A 20797-nucleotide genomic window follows, 5' to 3' on the forward strand; every position below is an offset into this window, starting at 1 on the left:
GAGATGTCACAGCTGAATGAGCCGCAGACCGGCGAGGAACTCAAGGTGGCTGCCATTCTGTGTGACCTCTCCGACGATTCCCGCAGCAACTTATCCCTCTTCGCCGGCATGCCTAGCTGGGGCACCAAGAAGCCTCGCACATTTTGTCACAAATCGCCTAGCATCTTATCCCTCCTCACTGACAGACTAGCTGGGGCACCAAGAAGGCCCGCACTCGTCATCACAAACCGCCTATTCCTCTCCCTTCCCCTCCTACTCTTCAAGTCAACCATCCTACGGCCGACGAGGTGGGAGGAGCCGGCTGCGACGCCTGCGCTAACCCAGCCCAGTGACCCCGTGACTACATGAGTAGTAACCGTATGTAATTTCTATAGGCTCATCTGCAAAAAATATAAGACCCACTCACATCGAACCTGTTTGATTGAACACTAAACATCACGATAGTTCAGATCCTGTTATAGACATCTGAATCGAAGTACACAATCAACTAACGCTCATTGGTGAACTACCAGGAAAGGCTTAAATCTGGAATTTGCCCAATCAATTTTATAGTTCATGCATGCAATGCATTCGTGTACATGATGTGCTTTGCCCCATCAAATTTATAGTTCATGCCAATTCATGCATGCAATGCATTCATGTACTTCGTTGGAATGCCAAGCCCACACGCAGCGTAGCATTTGAACATGGAAGAGGAAAGCTTTTACTGTGGGTCGCTCCAAAACCGTCCAATTCTCTCCCGCGTCTCATTGTCGTCCGTCGCGCGCGTGTTGATCAAATCAGAAAGAGATGCGAAGTCCGTGCGCCGGACGCCATCGCTTCCTGACGCGAACGCCCGCTTCCCTCCTCCCCATCCTCCGAAGGAGATCCAGAACCAGCCGCGCAGCTGCAGCGATGGTGACGCTGGTGGTGGCGACGACTGTCGATCCGGCCTCCGTGATCATCATGCCGGTCGGTGCTAGCATGATGATCGGACCGAGGTAGGCCCGACGCTTCCATCGACGGCTCACGAACAGCAATCTGAGCCGAAGAGGCCATACCGAATGAGTAGTCAGGCACTTTTTTCTTCAAGAAATGTTGATTCATTCATATAAAAATTAAAATCACGAGGCTACTACAGAAGATAAAAAAAATGAGATAAAACAATGGGAGGTTTGGGTCGCACCTTAAGAAGTCGAGCTGAGATTCGTCCTGCCAGCCGACGTCGAACGTGGCCGCGTAGCCGGCGGAGAAGGATAGGGCGGATACTTGCGGTTGCAGTGGGAGCGGTTGAAACCGGGGCCCTCCTCGCACTCCGCGCGCCAGCGGCGTGGAGGCGGGTCGAGAACGCGATCGGAGAAGTCGCTCCGGCCATATGCCGGTGTCGATGAATCCGATGACGGCGGCGGAGCCGCGGTGGGAGAGGGCGGAGAGGCGGGAGCCGGGAAGGTCGAGGCCGAGGAAGGAGGGGGATCGAGTGGTATGTGGGCGGAGGAGGGAGTCGGGACTGACGGCGATGACGACCCGGTGATCGCCGATAGCTCTCGCCTGGGAAGGAGTGAGGGAGGTGGAGAAGCCGTGCAGGAGAGACTGGTAGTGGTGGAGGCGACGAGAAGAGGTAGAGGAAAGAAGAGAGGAGTACCAATGGCGGTCGGAGGGGAAAGGGGAGGGCCTCAACCTGGTATCCACCAGAAACATGAACGTCGTCCTCTTGCCCTCCGTTGCTGCTGCTTGCCACGGAAACAAGAAGCGAGCAAGGAAGAAGAAGAAACGGAAGAGCGGAGCCTACATCATTTTGCACCCGAAGAAGTCTTCCATCGTTGAATTTGCTCTACACGCGGTCGACTGCGTTCCTCTGTCTGTTGCCATCAGCACCGCCGCTTGCTTCGCTTTGGTTTAGGTCGAACTATATCTTAATGAGGCCGATGGGGGTCGAAAAGGGGGAGGCCGCGTCATTGCCCGGATAGGGGAATGCAGAGATCAGGGAGCAGCCATGCTTGATGTGGGAAGGTAACGGATTAGTGGAAGCTTCACAAGGGTCAAAAGATATCTATCAGACGACCCGGGAATGCGGTGGCATATCCCGCCGGTGCATCCTTTCCGAGATCCACACAATCGATCAGCTCACATTCACGCATCCCGAGACAGACTACCGTCTGCATGAGCCGGTGCGAGCATTTATGCACTGCTCTTCACCGCAAAATATACGGCCACGTCAAACCCGGTAAATATGTCGCCTTCCTAGATACGCTGATATTTACGGCAGGGCAAATGCATGTTTCCCCGCCTCCATTGTCTTATCCACCTCATCGACATCATTGGATGGTCGCAATATGAGGTCCATTTAAAATATTATCAGGCAAAAAAAAAAATCATCACCGGTAAAAGGTAATAATAAGAGTTTCGTTCACGAATCCATACTTGATTAGTACAAAAACAAATAAAAAGAGAGACTTAATGATCCTCTCATCCCAGTAGGTAAAATAATTACGAACTTGCGAGGATCGTTTGTTGCACAGACACATTATGGTTCTTCAATCGACAGCAATTAATGGTTTTTTTATTACTGGGCGTCCAGTTTCGTTGCTACGATGTTGGTTAGGTTTACAAGGCTAGAAGGGGTACACTAATATACCTAGTCATCATGGAAATTATCAAAAACGATCTATTATTTGATGGTTTGTGAACGCGATGAGCTCCCCTGCATTGGCTGAAATGGAAGGGTCCAAATACACGTCAGATGGATCTGACATCTTGGACAACATGTGGTATACTATGCTGTACGCATACGGACGTCAGATGGATCTGACATCGTGGACAACATATGGTATACTATGCTGTACGCATACGGCAATATGGTCGTCCGCTGCAAAGAGCCCACTAGGGAAGAGATTTGTTGGGAGTAGTCTGACCATGGGGCGGTGAAGCCGGGTGGAAGAACCGGATTCTCCTAGCTATCGAACTGCTTCCTAGCCGCATCTTCGGATGGCATCAAGGATCCTACACAATTGATCTGTCGGGAGCATCCCGACTTCTACGATGAAAAGAGAGGAAGACACTAGAATAATCAAGAGAGTAAGGAGTTTCTTTTTTTCTGCTCGCCCCGGTTTGGCCTAGGGCTTGACTTTTATACTTAGGCATTAGGTGGAGCTGATGATTCTTCGTTAAGACTCATTTCACCCGACGTGGTGGAGACATTTAATGCAGACGGCTTGCTTGCATGCACTCCTAGGGACGACGTCTTATCACTAGCGAGATGGTGCCTTTGGTATGACTTTCTTGCTTCTTTCGGTCAGGCAGGGTACGGTCCCATCATCGTTCATTCGGAATGAAAGATTAGTGAAGCCGAGCCATGTCATCCAGACCTTTTGCCTTATGTGTCGCTTATGTGGTAGGAGGAGCTGGAAGGTGTCAGGATTATCCATGTCACTTGGTATCTAAATAAGATCATTTAAGAAAATATCTTGAGAACTTGCAAATAAAGGTCTTCCTGGTCCAATAAGAAGGGACAAGCAATTTTCAGATTTGGGAAGACATGATGAAGGAAGAGCATTATGCCTAGGAAATAATAAAGAAATAAGAGTTGATTTATATTTATGTCAACATCAATGCAGTTAGCATGTGATGAGACGAAAAACCACCGATAGAGATGTTGACTAACGTCGCTCTATATCTGTGTCGGTGTTGATGTTGTTGCTAAGCGACAATTTCATCGCTCAACATCTGCATTGACAGTCTTAGCAATTGCATCGACGACAACATTGATGCAAATGCAAAACAGCCCCTCCTCGCTTACCATTGTTCTCTTCATCCATAATAACCACCCGCGACCCTAGCGATATGTCTGTCATAATTAATTGAAACATTAAAATTATTTTTTATTTTTTTATTTTAAATATTTTAAATTGATAAAATTTACGATTTACGATGTTATGAGAAATAAATCTAAATATTTTACTTTCATAATTATATAGATGCTAATATAACTTTTAAAGTATAGAGATTCAAATATTAAAAGTAATTAACTATTATGATAATATTATAATTAGCCCTCTCCTTAGATAAGGAAAATTTTAATTTTTAATTTTTTTAAGATATAAAATGCATACGCTTACCTAATCGGCGTTTGTGGCATTCCCATATGCAGCTCATCGTCTGGCCCCACCAGTGGGCCAGAGACTAAATTCCCACCAAGGCAGGCGGGTAAGGTCAATCTCGTGGGGAATCAATGCCTATCCACCAGAGGATCCATCGCCGCGTCCGCACCAGTTTCTCACCGCGTGGGTCCCACCGACCTGACGAGGAATAGGGGTAATGTCCGGCAAGCTTTCGGCTTCTTCCTCGGAGAAAGGTGTGTCTTCGAGGAATAGTGTTCTTAATTTCGAGTGGGATCTCCTTCCCTTCTTGAAGGCCCTTCGTGACGAGATGAAGCTGGCCGTCCATTTATGTGCGACGGGAAGTTATAAAGCGAATCGAGGTTTTATCCCTAAACACGTCACGTGCACCTCATACATTACTGATTCGAAATGGACTATGTACCGAATTCAAATGTGATTCGATACCATCTCAAATCAAACTAAAAAGGTTCTCAACTTAATCTAAGTACATACTTTTCTATCCAAATCATTTTAAATTCAATTTGAATGGATTGGATTAATATAACATCTGAAAAAAAAATAAATTCACTATCATTGTTATTCAGTAATAATAATGATTGGTATTTAGAAAAATCCAAGTCCGACTAATTTTTTGTTTTAATCTGAACCCAATTTGAATATTTTTCTTTCTGTGCATCATAAAGTTGATCAAAGAATACTTAATCTAGTTTTTGCTTTATACGCGGCTTGCAGCGAGTGGTTCAAAGAGCCATAGCGATGGGCGGAGGATCGACTTAGAACCATATGAAATCCGGCCCAACCTATTCAGTTTAAGCTACAGCCCATGTTCATCCCGCCAGGTTTCCAAACCATATTGCAAGAATTAGGCAAGCATAAGGCTAATCGCAGGAATAAACCTAGATCTACGTTGAACAACCGTGCAACCGAGATCTGACGACTGATATCGAGTCCAAACGAAATGACGAGGGGGGAGGGGAGGAGGAGAAACGAACCTGGATTGGGCTGAGCAAGATCAAGTCGACGGTGGCCTGGATCGCCACCTGGACGATGGCGGGGTTGGCAACCACGACGAGGTCGGAGGCCGTGGCAACGGCCTCGGAAGGAACATGGTGGCATCGGAGGTGAAGCCCGGTAGTAGATCGGGAAAACCTGCATCCGGAGGAATCGCAACGGGATCAAAGCGATTCAATCGATCAAGAATCCAAGATACAGCAGGGGATCGACCGGATGGGAACGGATTCAAGCAGGGCCTTACCTTCGAGCGGAGGGAGAGCAAGAATGCGATGGAGTTTGATGGACGGGAAGGGTTCCCACCCTTTCTTTATCTGGATAGGGCATGTTTTAGATAGAGCGACAGAGAGAAGACACTATGACCTGGTGGCAGTCTGCTTATGTAGGCGGGCGATCAACTCGAAGCGGAGCGAAAGGGTCGGTGGACGGTTAGAGACCGGACTCAAGTCACTATCGGGTTCGTGGACGACTAATTACGGGTTGGGCTGGACCGAACCACTACCCGGTAACGTTTCCGCGCTGATGTATGGGCTGGTGATGCTGCCGCTCTCACCAGCCTGATGCGATGAGGGACGTGTTTCCTCACCATCAAACAGAGCTGTGCATAAGTATTATTATCTGCGACATATATTTATAACATGTATGTAACATATACGTGACATATCATATGCATATATATGATATGTTATATATATGTAACATATATGTCCTCACCATCATATGTAACATATCATATGCATATATATATTATGTGACCATGGCAGATTGTTCATCATGTGTATATAAACGCAATATATCTTTGTATTGTGGTCGGCAGCGAACCAGAAAGGAACTAAAAACGACTGATCGAGAGGGAGGAGGATGCTGAGGAGGAAGCCGAGCAGGATCGAAGTGAAAGCGGAGGACAAAGCAGAGATCGAAGAAGCCGTCCGCCAGCGATCCTCCAATCCCCGTCCCAACCCTAACCCTAACCCTAATCCCCTCCACAAGTACCTCGACCCCTCCCCCCTCGACGCCGCCGCCAAGGCCCAGCGCATCGGCCTCAACCAGCCTTAGCCCCGATGGAGGTTGAGGTCAAACTCCGCCTCCCCGACGCGGGCGCCCACCAGCGACTCTCCGACGCCCTCGTTCCCCACCACCTCCGCACCCACCTCCAGGAGAACCTCTTCTTCGACGGCGCCGCCGGCGAGCTCTCCTCCCGCTTCGCCATCCTCCGTATCCGCTTCTACGACGCGGACTCCCGCTGCGTGATCTCCCTCAAGGCCAAGGCCCGCCTGGCCGGCGGCGTCAGCCGCGTCGAGGAGGACGAGGAGGACATCGACCCGGCCCTCGGCCGCGCCTGCGCCGCCGAGCCGTGGCGGCTCGCCGACTTGGCCGGATCCTCTCGGATCATGAGGAGGGTGGTCGAGGAGTTCGGGTCGGAGGGAAAGATGGGATCCTTCGTGTGCCTGGGGGGCTTCCGGAATGTTAGGGCGGTCTACGGGTGGAAGGAGGGGTTGATGCTCGAGCTTGATGAGACGCAGTATGATTTCGGGACTAGTTACGAGCTAGAATGTGAGACGATCGACCCAGAGAGGACCAAGGAGTTGCTGGAGAGGTTCTTGAAGGAGAATGGAGTACCGTACTCGTACTCTGAAGCATCCAAGTTTGCAGTTTTCCGAGCAGGGAAGCTTCTACCCTGAGTGAGTTTACTATCTTCTCTTTGCTTCTTTATGACCTTTATTGAAGCATTTGGATGAAGTCATGAAAATTGAGTGATGAAATCAATTGAGTAGGTAGATATAGATTTGATGGGGTTTTGGTGGATTAGTGTGCTTTTGGATTGTTTATGGATAAATGCATTTAAGCTAGTGGGTTCAGACATGTGGTGTTGATATTACTCTTTCAACAATAAGTGGATCATATCTAACAGTGGTTATTTGGAGGCAGAAGTTCAAGGCATATTTGATTAATTCAATATTTAGTTCTGCGATCACCTTTGCATTTTTCATAATCAGATGTGGATCAGTTGACGCAAATTCTTCGAATTAGCCTATTTGATTAACAAGATAAGCAAGTTTGCATATTTGGTGTGAAGCTAGCTTGTAAAATGTTAATAAAGGTTGCACAGATAAGCACGACTGTGCATATATGGTGTTTCTAGTATATATTGTAAAAGACGTTGCTATAATTAATCATTTAAGAGTTTCTGATAATTGGGACTGTTTAGGCTTTTTTTCTGCTGTCTCTTTCTTACGAATATGTTAGATGCATTCTTAATTAGGGTTGCTGTACATCTTTGTCGCAATGGATCAAGCAGAATTGATTATTTTATGTTCACTTCCAAGTCCTTTTTTGACATCTTCAGTTCTCTGACAGATTCACAGTAATAGGGCTTCTTTCAATTGCATTACAAGCCTCACCTTTGTTTGTGAAATTGAATTTTTTTCATCTGGAATCCTCTATTGGAATTGGGAATAGGACGTGTGATTAGAAAGAGACAACTATTTGAGATTACATGAAAGAAACAATTTTTTTTTTCCTTTTGTAATTAATCTTGGTAAACCTCTTTGGTTGTATCCTATTGGATCTGCATACAGCAACACACAGAAAAACCAAAGATTTGCAATTTCTCTGAATTAGGTTGATCTGCCTTCTCAATGTCTCCCTTGCATGGTCGGGACTGCTGTCCTTCATTAGCCCTAGTGCCAAGTTTCAATTTGGGATCAAATTGAGGTATCTCAATCTTCTCCACTTAAGGACATAGTCCAAATTCACAATATTAGAGTATGAGACTACACAATTCCATATTATGATGCATCTTCAGCCTTGTTCATGGCTTGTCTTTTCCTATTTGGGCCTCTCACTGTGCCTAATACCAAGTTTGCTTCGATACAATGTGTCAATCCAATGGGAGAATTGACCTTTTAAATTGATAGGCTTGAAACTACATGGTTCAAAATGTTTAAGCAAAAGTTAGTGAAAGAAGACCCCTCTAGTTCTAGATACCCTCATAATTATCTGCTCGCTTTCAATGTAGGAGTAAGTTGGGGTATCACATAATTTATTTGCATTTTTGTTGCAATTTGTTCGCTTTTCTTTTCAGCAGGGATACAACGGAGTAAGGTGAGTCCATAATGAGTGGACTAAACGGAGAAAGAAGCGACAGCTTTCATTCATGACATTGAACTTTCTTTTGTTGGGTATTTCCAAAAGAAATAGTTTTCTCTTTTAAGGGGGCTTTTTGCAGTATGTTCTCCTCTCCTTTGGTAGGGATACAAATGGTTAAGGTGTCCATTGGTCAGAAGACTGGATAAAGAGCTGCATGATTATATCATGACATTGGACTTTCTTTTGCCAGGTATTTCCAAATCCAAACTCATTGGACTTGTCCGAAGCTGGGCCAGCCCCTCTTTGATCAGATTTCATATAAAGCCTGATAAATTCATATTATTAAGGATGAGTTAACAAGTAATCGTGATATCATTACCGTGTATATTCTCAGAAAATGGTTTCAGAGTGTTCTTCCTTTTTCATTGATTTCAGAGGCTAGTGAACCGAATGCGTGTCGAAACTGCATAAACGCAACTTAAGAGTTACAAATGTGCATTTTGTGCTGGACTTTGTTCTACAATGTGAAGTCAGGCAAGCCGAAAGTAGCATTATGGTTTATTTTAGTTGCAATTAACATGATGTAGCTTTGCAGGGTGTAGGCCTGAGGATCATTTCACAAGTTGCCACTACTACACATAGTTCGAAGACGCAGGTAGCAGCACATGGTGAAAGTGCTCCATTTTAAGAGAATTCACCGTCTGGTCGATCTAGTTTCCCCGTCCTACAATGCAAGATGGTGGAATATGTCTGATGGATCAGCTTCTCCATTTTAGATGCAAGCAAGAGTAACTGAATACTGCATTTACTATATTGTTTGTTGCTTCTCGGAGTGTGTGATTGTGTACATGTTGGTAACGTTTCGCCCCTTGATATCTAATGATCGGATGCAGATTAGTTGCAGTTTGATATGGTATTCTTTTAACAGTGGCTCATCCAACTTCCCTGATTCTCTTTTATTCCTTTGGTACAACGATAAGATTTGCCAAAGTTCTCATATGAGGTTGGTGTTCCTTTTACCACATGATATCTGTATGTACTGGGGAGCTATTGTGTGACGACCATCCTTACCATAGCAGAGACCTAGATGACCTAAGGATGTGAAACAATATATTACCAACTACATGGGACCATCCTTTGTTCTGTGACATCAAATGTTAAATGCAACTGGCGTTTTAGATTAACATAAGACCTGCTTAACAGTCGTTGCACATCTGCAGGCATCAGGATCAGAGTTGAGAAGACCCAGAGGAATAACCATAGTAATGTATTATTAACCACGGCACAAGATCAAATCTTTTATGCGTTTAACGCACAGGACTATGACTATTTCAACCATGGTTTGTATCGAGAAAAATGATGATTACATTATGGCCAAAATCATGAGCATAGATCTTACCTTGTGTAAAGTTGAATAGAAAAAGATCCATCAAGTCAATTCCATTATGATAAGTTGATGCTTGATGGTATCATAGTACTCCTCGGTATTCGATGCACAAACCAAATAATCAGTTGAGAAAATTAAACAACCAACTCCCCCCAAAAAAAGAATATAATATCTAATGAATGGCAATTTGGCTAAATTCTCAAATATTATTATTTTTCAATAAATTTATTTATTTTTTATATGTTATCATTAAACTGCATACAAGATGCTCTATCCGAAATAAATTTGAAACATATTTAATTGGACACCATTTGCTAACTACCAATATATTTCAACAATAAAAAGATATTAACAATTGAATTGCGGCCAAGATAAATAAATGGTGGCGTAAAAAATTCTAAAAATGAAATGACCAGTTTGATACATGAGTGAATAACCATCAGCATGATACTCTCCAATTAAAATACAAAAGAAAAACAACTTAGTTTCATTGACAATAAGTCATTTCTCCAAACAAATGGAAATCTCATTTCTTTTACTTAGAAGGTGGCTTCCCTTTGGCTAGGGAAGTCGTTACTCATCATCTTCCTCATCATCTTCACTATCATCTTCACTATCATCCTCACTATCCTCCTCATCATCGTCGTCATCATCCTCTTCGCTTCCTTCTTCTTCGTCACCACTGGTCTCACCATCATCGTCATCGTCATCATCATCACCATCATCATCATCATCTCTATCATTCCCTTCCTCACCCAAGAAATCTTCACCATCATCTTCTCGTTCATCCCTATATTCATGCTCATCATCATCCGACTCACCATCATCCTTGTTCTCAGGCATTGTTTCAGGTTTGTTTCTTTCCATTATCCTTTAAAACAACATCAAACATAAGAAAAAAAGTTGATCAACTACATCAGCCAAGATGATTTATGCCCCCAAGGAAATAAGAATGCAGGGTCATCATGCACTGAGCTTCTTATAGCAAGTAAAATACAAGTAAAAAAACACAAATCCTACATATTTGCCATGTCAAACCCTTCGCCTGATACGCCAACACTGCTTGACAGTGAGCACACCTGAAGGAACGCAAAAAGAAAAGAAAAGAAAAAAAAAGGTTCAACATAAGCGAGCAAGTAAAGGAGAAGGAACAACTACTGCACACAAAATAATAATTCTGTACCTTAAATGAAGGTTATGTTGTATTCCAAAGATGTTATCACATTTAGTTCAAACCTCTTGATCAACTGACATGGTCTAAATTTCAATAGCAAGAGCATCATTCCAAATCTTCACAGTGCAACATGTAATAACCAAATGAACTCCTAATTAAACAAAGACACAATCTATCCATGAGAAAAAAAGAAGTCCCACCCGATCACAGACTTAAGGCAGATTGCCGGAAAGAAATGTTCATGTCAAATGAACAACCCAATTGTAAGCATAGTGAATCATAACCTTAGCCTCATCAAATTTTTAGTAGTTGTTTGTATATGACGAGCTAAATGCACAAATCTATATGACAAAGTGAGAAATGCTTTTCAGATAACCCACTTGTACTCAATCTCAAGTATCCTGATGGAGTATCAAAAGGAGATTAAGACAATGCTGCTAATGATAGAGTAATCAAAAAGAGGAAGGAAAACCCTAATTGCAGGATCCCAAATTCACATTCTTGAACCCCACTCACGTCCAACCTGTTTAATCGAACACTAAAACGTCACGGTAGTTCAGATCAGATCCTGTTATAGACATGTGAATCGAAGTACTCAATCAACTAACGCTCATTCCTGAACTACCATGAAAGGCTTAAATCCTCGATCTTTTAGCTCGAGACAAGAAAGGAACAAGAATCCCCTTATCAAATAAGGAAAAACAAATCGCATTTTTAAGCCACTAGCACGGAATCCAGACCAGACTGCAAGATATGAAAGAGGGACGAAGCTACACTCACCGCGAAAAGAAGCCAGGCGAGGGACCTCTGCGCCGCAAGCAACTCGATCGAGGAGAATGCGACGGCAGCTCCACCGATCTCACTTCCGCGCAACGCCTCCATCTCCGTTGCAAACACAGTCAACAACGATCCTAAAATGGGGAAAAGCGAGCGAAGCAGCAACCCAACTTTGGAGGAGGAAGGAAGAGAAGAGTCTATCCAGGGGTCGAAGATAGATCTAATGGGCGTCAATAAGGGGTCGAAGAAGGAGACGGGTTTCACTAGAGGCTAAAAACTACAACGAAAAATTATTATTATTATTATTATTATTATTATTATTATTATTATATTGATGTAATTAGTGAATTTTGTGGTTATTCTTTTTTTCGAAAAGAATATTAGCAACAGTGATTAGTAGTTATTAAAGAGAACCAAATTCACTAAAATTTCTTTTATTTGATAAAAGAGCTCCATATTAATTAGTGGCTGATGATGATCACGATGATAATAATTACTAATTAATTGTCATGACTTCTATGGTCATTATTAGCTTTTAACTAAAATATTATGCTAAGAAAAAGATATTCAAAATTTCACTGTGCGTGTCTTAATCTAAAAAAAAATCCATTTTCTTTCATTTATATATCGAAACATATTATTTAATATATAAGGATAAATAATATACAAGTAATTTGATACATCAATAAGATACTTTTAATATAGAGAATGAAGTTACACTTATTTTCAATAGTGTTATGCACATTCAAAAAGTTAATGCATTTTCCTTTCAGAACGGTGTTAAAGGGCAAGATAGTTTCCTCTGTATATCTTAAAGAAAATTGCATGTTTATTTTTTATTTTGCATAAATTTATATTTATTTATTTATTTATTTTCATGGTTAATATTAAATATGACTTGGATTTTTAAAACAATCCCTTCTTGAAGATTTAGCAAAACACGAAACTACAGAATCTTACTTTTTTTTTTTTTCTGTCGATAACATTCCATCTAAATACTTGAACCATTAGATTATTTGACCCCGTTACATGCGAGTGGCAAACTAGTCCAAACGCAATACCTAATCATTTAGCTCCATAACAACATGGATAATTTAATTGGCTTTATTGCAACCACAGAATTCATGCATCTTAAAATTCCTCATCATTCATGTCGACAGAAAACAAGGACGATTCGGCCTATTTAGTGAGGATCCAATGTGCTGTCACTTACATGACGGTATAAACAGAAACATACTATTGAGTTCATGTGCTTCAAGGCGAAGCAGTGATGTTTTATGCTGTTTCATGGAAATGTGCCATAGTTTAAATGGGGAAAAGATAATAATGGTGAGCGATTCTCCAAGTACATCAACTTTCTGCCGTTGCTGCAGCAGACGCATAGCTGACGCTGCTGTCTCGCATACTCTTGCACTGACTTGATTGCTCGTATTGCAAGAAACCAATTTTGATCTTTGTCGAGCAGTTCTTTAACATCTGGTGGAAGAGGAGTTAATGAGAGCAAAGATTATAAGCATACCATTAGTGAAATGGTTCCACAAGATGATAAACAAAAGAGATGGCCAGTCTTACATGGAGGAAGACACTGATGGGATGGCGTCCACAGATCGTGTTGTCATACTCACGCAAGTAGCGCTTGAATGCATCGGCATCTCCGGTCTCTATGATATCCATGCCCATGTGGTCCAAGGCCTCTATGGACTTGTAGATGGGTCCATGCTTCTTGTCATAGTGTGTATAACTGAACCTGTACATTTGTGCACAGGTACAGTATCATTTCTACACATTCAGGAATATTACTGCTGAAATCTGAGGAAAATATAAAACTTCCTGAATGATTGAATCAAACAAAACCAGGTAGAAAAAGGGGCGTAGAAACACAAAGCAGAATGTCAGCTTTCATGTAGGTTGAAATATGAGGAGCGATAAAACTGAAACCAAGTTTTTCATGAGTTAGGTGTAGAAAGTTATATTAGGGCTCTGTTGATGTTGAAAAGGCCTACCTAGTTTTTTATTTTCTGCACTTACTATCATGGAAATCTCTATTACTCTTAACTTCGGCGAATTACTCAACCCAGATTGGAATGTTATCCAATTAAATTTACTGCATGGAGCGTGATCTACATTTTCTAGACATCTTGGACCTTTTTCACGAAACCAACTTCAAAACTGAGTGTAGTTCTCTCATTGAACCATTAGAAAACACCTTTGTAGGAAAAGATGTGCAATCATTTCCATTGTATTTGGTTCCAAACTGAAAACAAACTCCAGCATAAAGCAGATGCCTCAGCTTTTGGCTCACCAATCAGTCGTCAGATCACCAACTACAGCCTTGAGATCTATGGCCAACCCTTCCGTCTGATACCAACAACCATCCTGCCATTTTTCTGTAGCAACATATTTCATAGCATCTTTGCTGCTGAATAATGAGTGAGCTCGAGCTTTCATGCCCTTTCTTTTCCACCACATGCATGTCCTTCCAAAAAGGTGGAAAAGAAAGTATCCAAGAAAGATGCCCAACTTGTCAGGTTCCTTAGTGAGGCTTTGTTACAAGCACCCGAATGGTTGTTATCTTTGTATATCTATGAACATGTTTACCAGATAGGCCTTGAATAGTCACCAAGAAACTCCCAATACTTCTTTTTTGCATATTATTCATTGTATTTCTCAAGGATTGCTGTACCAGGTACCGGACCTGTCTCGGTCCCTGGCCATAGCAGTACATACCAATCGGTACTGGTGTACCATGTGTCAGTACACCAGTATATATCAGTGTTTCAAAGATGATGAAAAAAAAGGAGAAGCGGAAGGCGCATTGGAGGAAGAGGAGGGAGGAGGTAAAAGAAAGGAAGAAAAGGAGGCGGTAGAGGAAAAGGAGGAAGCGGGAAGAAGAAAAAGGAAGAGTAAGGAGGAGAAGAGGCATACTTGGTAGACGGTATGCAGTAGCACTATGTGGCGAGGTCACATGATGTATGTTACGTGCGGAGACACAATTAGGGCAAAGGCGGTGTGCAACAAGCTCATGGCATGCAAGAGACACGATTAGGGTTCTCACTTAGACGTATATATATATATATATATATATATATATATATATATATATATATATATGTGTGTGTGTGTGTGTGTGTGTGTGTGTGTGTGTGTGTGTATGTATATATATGTGCATATATATATACATATATATATACATGGGCGAACTAGACCGCTTGAAATGGGAGCGGGTCCATGAACTAATTCATGCCCGGATCGATACACGAATTGGTTCATGCACCGGTATGTACTGCCTATTTCATACCAATCTAGGCGAAACATCATTCCTTGGTTGTATCCTACATGTGTAGACACAATTAGGGCAAAGGCGATGTGCGACAAACTCGTGGCATGCACGAGGCACGATTAAGGTTATCACTTAGACCAATGTTTTTATATAAATATGGGCGGACCAGACCACTTGAAATGGAAGCGGTTCATGAACCGATTCACACCCAGACCAATACACGAATTGGTTCACACATCAGTATGTACCGCCTATTTCATATCGATCTGGATGAAACATCATTCCTTTGTTCTCAATATTTAAGGTTTTCTAGCTATTTTCTAGTTTCCCAAATTTCAAAAAAAATCTCGACGAGTTTCCAGTTTCTTGCTTTCATGCTGTTTCCTGCATTGGTTTCTCTTTTCTGCAATTAAAATTTCAAACAACCTAATACTCTGTAAAACTTCTTTTTCTTGAATTTACATCAGGAACATCAGAAGGGATCAACTTAGATTATCTCTCCTGGCATCATGTTCAATCAAATGTTAGATGCATATTCTGCAGTGCATAAGAGTATAAGCTACTCACAAAATCTATAGACAGAAACAATATCTACTATGAAAATTATATATATGCTAAGCTAATAGATTAATGTATAAAATAAAATGAAAACAAAAGGAGAATTAGCATACCTAGAGCCCCAGTGACAGAAGTCCGATGATATAGAGAAGAAATTCTTGGGATTATCCACATACTTAGCAAGCAGTTGGCCATACATGGCTTCATTCTCCAAGTTAAGAGCACCAACCATAATGGGCACAACTTTCACAGGATAACTTTAGAAAGAAGAAAACATGTAATAAACAGTCTCAGTACTATAATACGTAGATTAACACCCAAGCCAGTATGCTTACCCATGGAACACTTTGACAAGATAAGGCAAATGCATCTCCATGCTATGTTCTGCTTCATCTACATGAAGATCCATAAGTTCAAACTTCCCTGTTGCCCTGAGCTCGTCATTGACTGGAAAAAAGAAAAAAGAAATGCATGATTTTTTAATCTGTCACCATTGATCTGAACAGAAAAGTGGAGAAAATCACGCCAGATTTCAATTATATAAACTCTTAGGAGTCTCATCAAAAGTGCCTACCTCCTGGTTATTAGCTCATGCAGAAAAACTACTTTCAAATTGCATGACATCACCTCTAATAACAAGCAAATGGCAACTTGTAGAAACAACTAAAGACTACTTGATGTATGTAAATTACATAATCTGTGCTACAGTGCATAAAGATATCAGGAAATGGTAAATGAAATATAATCTTATTTAAACATTACTTGTATACCTCAAGAAGTACATGATATACCTTCTAAATCAACTGGAAGATCCCCCAAAGGAGTACTATAAATGGTGGCTCTTGTAAGGGCACATTTTGGAGTATAATAGTGATGAGATGGACCAAGTAGAAACACTCGTTCTCTGCAAAAGTAGAATACAGATTGTCCACACGTTAGTCAAGACCATAAACCAGCATACCATGACCATACCATCCAGTAGGTTACTGAAACCACTATCCGACAGGCATTTATATCCTTGAAATACATATGGTCACATAAATGCATAGGGACAGGATTAGAAATCAACTAAACAGGTCCTAGGGTGAAACATTATTATTTATAAATACATACATTAATTTTAGAAAGAAAACAAAATAGATTGAACGATTAATACAAGTTTCTGGATGATTTTTCAAATGCCCTGCAGAAAAAATAATGCATTTCAAAGTAAACCTTTATTCTGATTATATCCCATCATTTTAAACCTCAAAAATTCCACCAACTGATCTGCATACCAGATCACTTCTACATAGAAACAAGACATGTAACTATCATTAGTGTCACTCATTTAAAGATAATACAACAGTTGTCAGACTCGAATCAGTTCTATTGATGATTTTTCTACCCCACCATGAAGATAGATTCTAAGTTGCCTAAAGACTTAAATTAGTGTGTGCAATTTTTTTATTTTTCTTCAAGTTCATATTAGCATCTTATACCATTTTACTTTATAGAGGGCATACTTGTTAGGGGTCGACATCACTATTTAGAACAGGATCCAAATACCTAAAATAAGTTTCAACTGTAGCTCACTAGTTCCCTGCAAACAACTACTGCAAAATATTTTTGCAATATCCGGAGGTAGCGAACGTTATAATTAGTGTGGATTAGCACATGGAAACTTGATTAGCATATATTTTGGAAATAAAAGCAGTCAACTCACATGCTTGCAGGATCGATGTTAGCAAATGCAAAAGCTGCACAGCGGCCTGAATATGAGTAGCCAGCATGCCTGCATTTACGGAATTTTCATCCAATGTATTTTGGGTGATTTTTTCACTCTCTGCAGTAAGAATACTTACGGAGCAATCACGCCTCTAACATTTGGTGATTTAACCAGGCCTGCTGCTTGGAGCCACCGGTCAAGTTCCTCATCCAGTTTCTTGGCTGATAAGGCATCAAGATGGAATTATTAGATAAACCGTACCTCAAATCATACTCAAAATGCAACAATAAATGAAAAAAAGGATAGTGGCTAGTCATATCATGCACAAAGAGCAACTGAAGACTTTCAGAAAGAATAATAATAATGCCAAAGGAGCTGGAACCACAGAGTCAAATGTATTCAACTGCACTATCTACTGCACTATCTAGAGAAAATACAGCATGACTAAAGAATTGAACCTTAAATCTCAACCTCATCCTACTTAATGGGCAATTCTGCAAGTAATACGATATACTTTAGAAGTATTCAATTAACCAATGATGCACTGGTTAACCAATTATATTGGCATTTTCTTTGTAATATCTAGCACAATGGATGGTTTTCTCAGTCAGACCTGCACATGACTTGCGGTTGCTTTGTTTGCCCATGCATACACATACATCAGTACAAAACTCTAAAAGATGATATCATAAAAAAACAAAAAATGTTCTAATTCTACCACTCTCCCATAATATGAGTTGACAATATCCAGCTCAAGGATATGTATGTCACATGGATATGTGACTATTATACTTCATAAAGGTCGATGTGAAAATTGAAGTAACTAGTATGATTCATAAGGGTAGGTGTGAAAATCAAAGTAATAATACTGATAGCCACATTTGCTAGAAGAATACATAATTTAATCAAGTTAATGTCACCAAGAATCATACGATAGATTATGATTATTGAACTAATTGCCAACCTAGACTTCACATACATGGTTGTTTCCAAAATTAACTAGATCTGAAATAAAATCTGCAGTTGATCCTTGGATGTCAAGTTACTGGTATCGGAAAAGAGCAACATAAATTCAAGGAAATGAGTTGTCTAAGTTGACAGAGCAGACCACTTTAACCCTGATGTTTGACTCTTACTATATAACTGTCAATATTACCATCTGCAGTTCCTCACAAACATCTATCTTCGTCTGCAGCTTGTTCACCTAATTTTTTATCACGGCATACTCAAATCTTAGTTATAGACCACTAATTTAAAAAAATAAACTTTTCTTCAATTTATACTCGATCAATCTCATACAGCATCCTCAACATTTTTGTTTAGGGACCTCTACCTTCATCAAATCCATAAGAAGTTGAATTGTGGCCCAGCTGTTTTGCTTTTATCCAGGCTCAACATCAAACTCATTATGTAATTTGTGCAAAATGAAAGACAAAAAAATTGCTTGGCCTTGGGTTCTACATGAAGGTAAATCCTCGACATATTTTACCTGCAAAGCCCATAGTAAGTTGTCAAGGAAATGTTATACCTTGAAGCAAGGTTCATATCACAGTCTTTTTTCTTTTTCTGATACTATGAAAGTTACTTGTAAATAACACCAAATTTATATTACGGAAGTAATTTCTTAGCCTAAGGATTTAGTTTTCACCAAAAACTCAAACATGAACACGATCAAGCAGCCAAGCACATTGCTATGCAGACACCGAGTCTAATCACGCAAAAGCCCGCCTGGTTGCCTACCATACGAGCATTTAACCGAAATGTTAAACCATCTTCAATCGATCACTGTTCATGAGGGCGAACAAAACCCCCAAACAATCAACCAACTCCCCTTGCTGCACTCGATAAACTGGTCAAATTTCCATCGACTACAAAACAGCGAAGGCGGTCATACATCCATGTACAGAACAGATATTCTGCAGCAAAACCTACTCCGATCGCCGTCAAGTGATCAGAAACTGTGAGGGGCGGAGGGACTCACCGTTGTTGGTGTACCAGGATCCAGCATGAATTGCTCTTCGAACCGTCTCCATCGCAACCTCTCCACGAACAACAGATCGAAGCGGAAGGCAGAGCAAAGCAATCGATCCGAAGCGAGACGAACCAAACCCTACCTTTCTTCCCTTTTCCTTTCCAACGAAGACGGGAAGAGATAACGTGTAGATATCTCTTTATATTAGTAATTAGTTAGCTTCCGAGTTCGAGTAGGGGACGGACGGCGGAGAAGGCACACGATAAGAGGCGAACCGACGGCAGAGACAAGTTAACGTAAAAGGGATCCGACGCAAGGAGAACACGATTAACTGCTTCGAGTTTTACAGCTGTCGAAATCATGTGGTCGATCTCACATCGATTCGAGAGGTCTGATAACGATTGTAAGTTGTATTTTGCATCGGACTAAGTTTGGTATGCCCCAATTGCGTTTAACCCACGCCGCTTCAAGTTTCTTTAATAAGTAAAGCGGAAAGTGAAGCTATAAGGAAAATACATAAATATGCATATCAAAACTGTAATTTCAATATTTATCCTTTAATTTTAATTTATCATTATATATATATATATAAGTTTTTTTTCATTTTTTTTTAGAAAGTGCCACCAATTTTGGTTTTTTCCATTTGGTCTCATATTTCTAATAATACCCATAATACTATTCATCGTCGTTAGTCGCCTCCGTCCACAATATTATATGTTGTTGAGCCCGTCCTTCTCTACTGTTATCCTTCTCTCACCATCTCCTTTTAGCCCTCAGCTTTGTTGTTTCATACGAGGAGACTATAAGGGTTACGATGAAAGAGGAGGCCACAACTAAGACTTTCTCTTGCTCTTCTTTTGCATTACCGATCGCATCAAAGTGTTGCTTGTGTGAACCCACCTCTCACCTAAGATCATTGCCAAGCATCTTTTTATCACATTTGTCATAATTCTTCTGTTATAACTCTTGCAACCTTCATCTAATCCATCATAATCCTTGTCACAGGTCATGTGGGGTTAATGGTCATAGCTTAGATCATAGTGGTGGTAATCGAAATTGGTGATGGAAAGGATTGAGGATGTTCTCTTCAAAGTAAATATAATGAGAAACTTTCGAGATGAAGGCAATAAGAGAAACAATAACAACAATAGAGTTACGATGAATATGGAGGTCATGAGGCCTGTGATAATCGACAAGTAAAAGGGAGAAGGATACCACAAGGGCTATGGTCGAGAGGTCTTGGCGATGATTACAGGAGAGAGGTGGGCTGGTGTGGATGATGTCTAACATGATTAACTACGCGGAAAAGGAGAGAGGGGAAGCCTCATCATGACCATCTTCTTCACAATCATTAGAACCTCTTTCATTAGAAAATGATAAAACTAAGGGCTAAACAGAGATGTCAAAGGAAGGGTGATGTATAGAGAGAATTCGACAATCAATATGGTGGAAGGTGATGACACAACGAGAAGCATTACAAGTATTTAAAAAATAAAAGTATCAAATAAAAAAAATAAAGAAAATCAGGATACCTTCCGAAGCACAAAAAGATGAGTTACTTCTATAATTATTATAAGTTAATTATTAATAATTATTATAATTTCCACGATGGTAAAAGTATTAGAGATAAGTGTTTTATATTTTGGACAACTTCTTTAAATATATAAACATAAGTTTAAAGCTAAATGAGAAAAAAAAAGTTATTTTATTTATTTTAAATATATGAAAATATTCATAATTTTT

The 20797-nt window shown here is 40.8% G+C and overlaps 4 protein-coding genes across 8 annotated transcripts; 1 reads left to right on the top strand and 3 right to left on the bottom strand.

Annotated features, from left to right (window-relative positions):
* Positions 1-536: 536 nt before the first annotated feature.
* LOC108952948 (uncharacterized) lies at positions 537-5451 on the bottom strand. The gene is made up of 3 exons (XM_018826754.2): positions 5353-5451; positions 5090-5246; positions 537-1020 (listed from the first exon to the last, which is right to left on the bottom strand). Exons 1-3 carry the CDS (start codon positions 5433-5435, stop codon positions 775-777), a joined length of 486 nt encoding a protein of 161 aa, XP_018682299.2. The 5' UTR covers positions 5436-5451; the 3' UTR covers positions 537-774.
* Positions 5452-5899: 448 nt separating this feature from the next.
* Positions 5900-9101, top strand: LOC103984707 (triphosphate tunnel metalloenzyme 3). Of its 5 annotated transcripts, none has more exons than XR_010481583.1 (3): positions 5900-6790; positions 8361-8448; positions 8794-9101. XR_010481583.1 is itself a non-coding variant. In XM_065092391.1 (2 exons), the coding sequence occupies exon 1, from the start codon at positions 6170-6172 to the stop codon at positions 6788-6790; it is 621 nt and encodes a 206-aa protein (XP_064948463.1). In that variant the 5' UTR covers positions 5900-6169; the 3' UTR covers positions 8449-8675. The 5 variants fall into 5 exon arrangements, 3 of the variants coding, with proteins under 3 accessions (XP_064948463.1, XP_009400538.2, XP_064948462.1); XR_010481584.1 differs by lacking the exon at positions 8794-9101 and adding an exon at positions 8634-8675; XM_065092391.1 differs by lacking the exons at positions 8361-8448; positions 8794-9101 and adding an exon at positions 8449-8675.
* An 856-nt stretch (positions 9102-9957) lies between these two features.
* On the bottom strand, positions 9958-11773 carry LOC103984676 (phosphopantothenoylcysteine decarboxylase subunit VHS3). Its single transcript, XM_009402229.3, has 3 exons — positions 11540-11773; positions 10606-10664; positions 9958-10456 (listed from the first exon to the last, which is right to left on the bottom strand). The coding sequence occupies exons 1-3, from the start codon at positions 11639-11641 to the stop codon at positions 10159-10161; spliced, it is 459 nt and encodes a 152-aa protein (XP_009400504.2). The 5' UTR covers positions 11642-11773; the 3' UTR covers positions 9958-10158.
* A 916-nt stretch (positions 11774-12689) lies between these two features.
* LOC135598514 (uncharacterized) lies at positions 12690-19252 on the bottom strand. The gene is made up of 8 exons (XM_065092392.1): positions 19064-19252; positions 17219-17303; positions 17080-17148; positions 16166-16278; positions 15710-15821; positions 15488-15631; positions 13109-13283; positions 12690-13012 (listed from the first exon to the last, which is right to left on the bottom strand). The coding sequence occupies exons 1-8, from the start codon at positions 19113-19115 to the stop codon at positions 12887-12889; spliced, it is 876 nt and encodes a 291-aa protein (XP_064948464.1). The 5' UTR covers positions 19116-19252; the 3' UTR covers positions 12690-12886.
* Between the last annotated feature and the right edge of the window lie 1545 nt (positions 19253-20797).

The sequence above is a fragment of the Musa acuminata genome, chromosome BXJ2-1 (assembly GCF_036884655.1).
Source record: "Musa acuminata AAA Group cultivar baxijiao chromosome BXJ2-1, Cavendish_Baxijiao_AAA, whole genome shotgun sequence".
In the NCBI taxonomy this organism is placed as follows: Eukaryota; Viridiplantae; Streptophyta; class Magnoliopsida; order Zingiberales; family Musaceae; genus Musa; species Musa acuminata.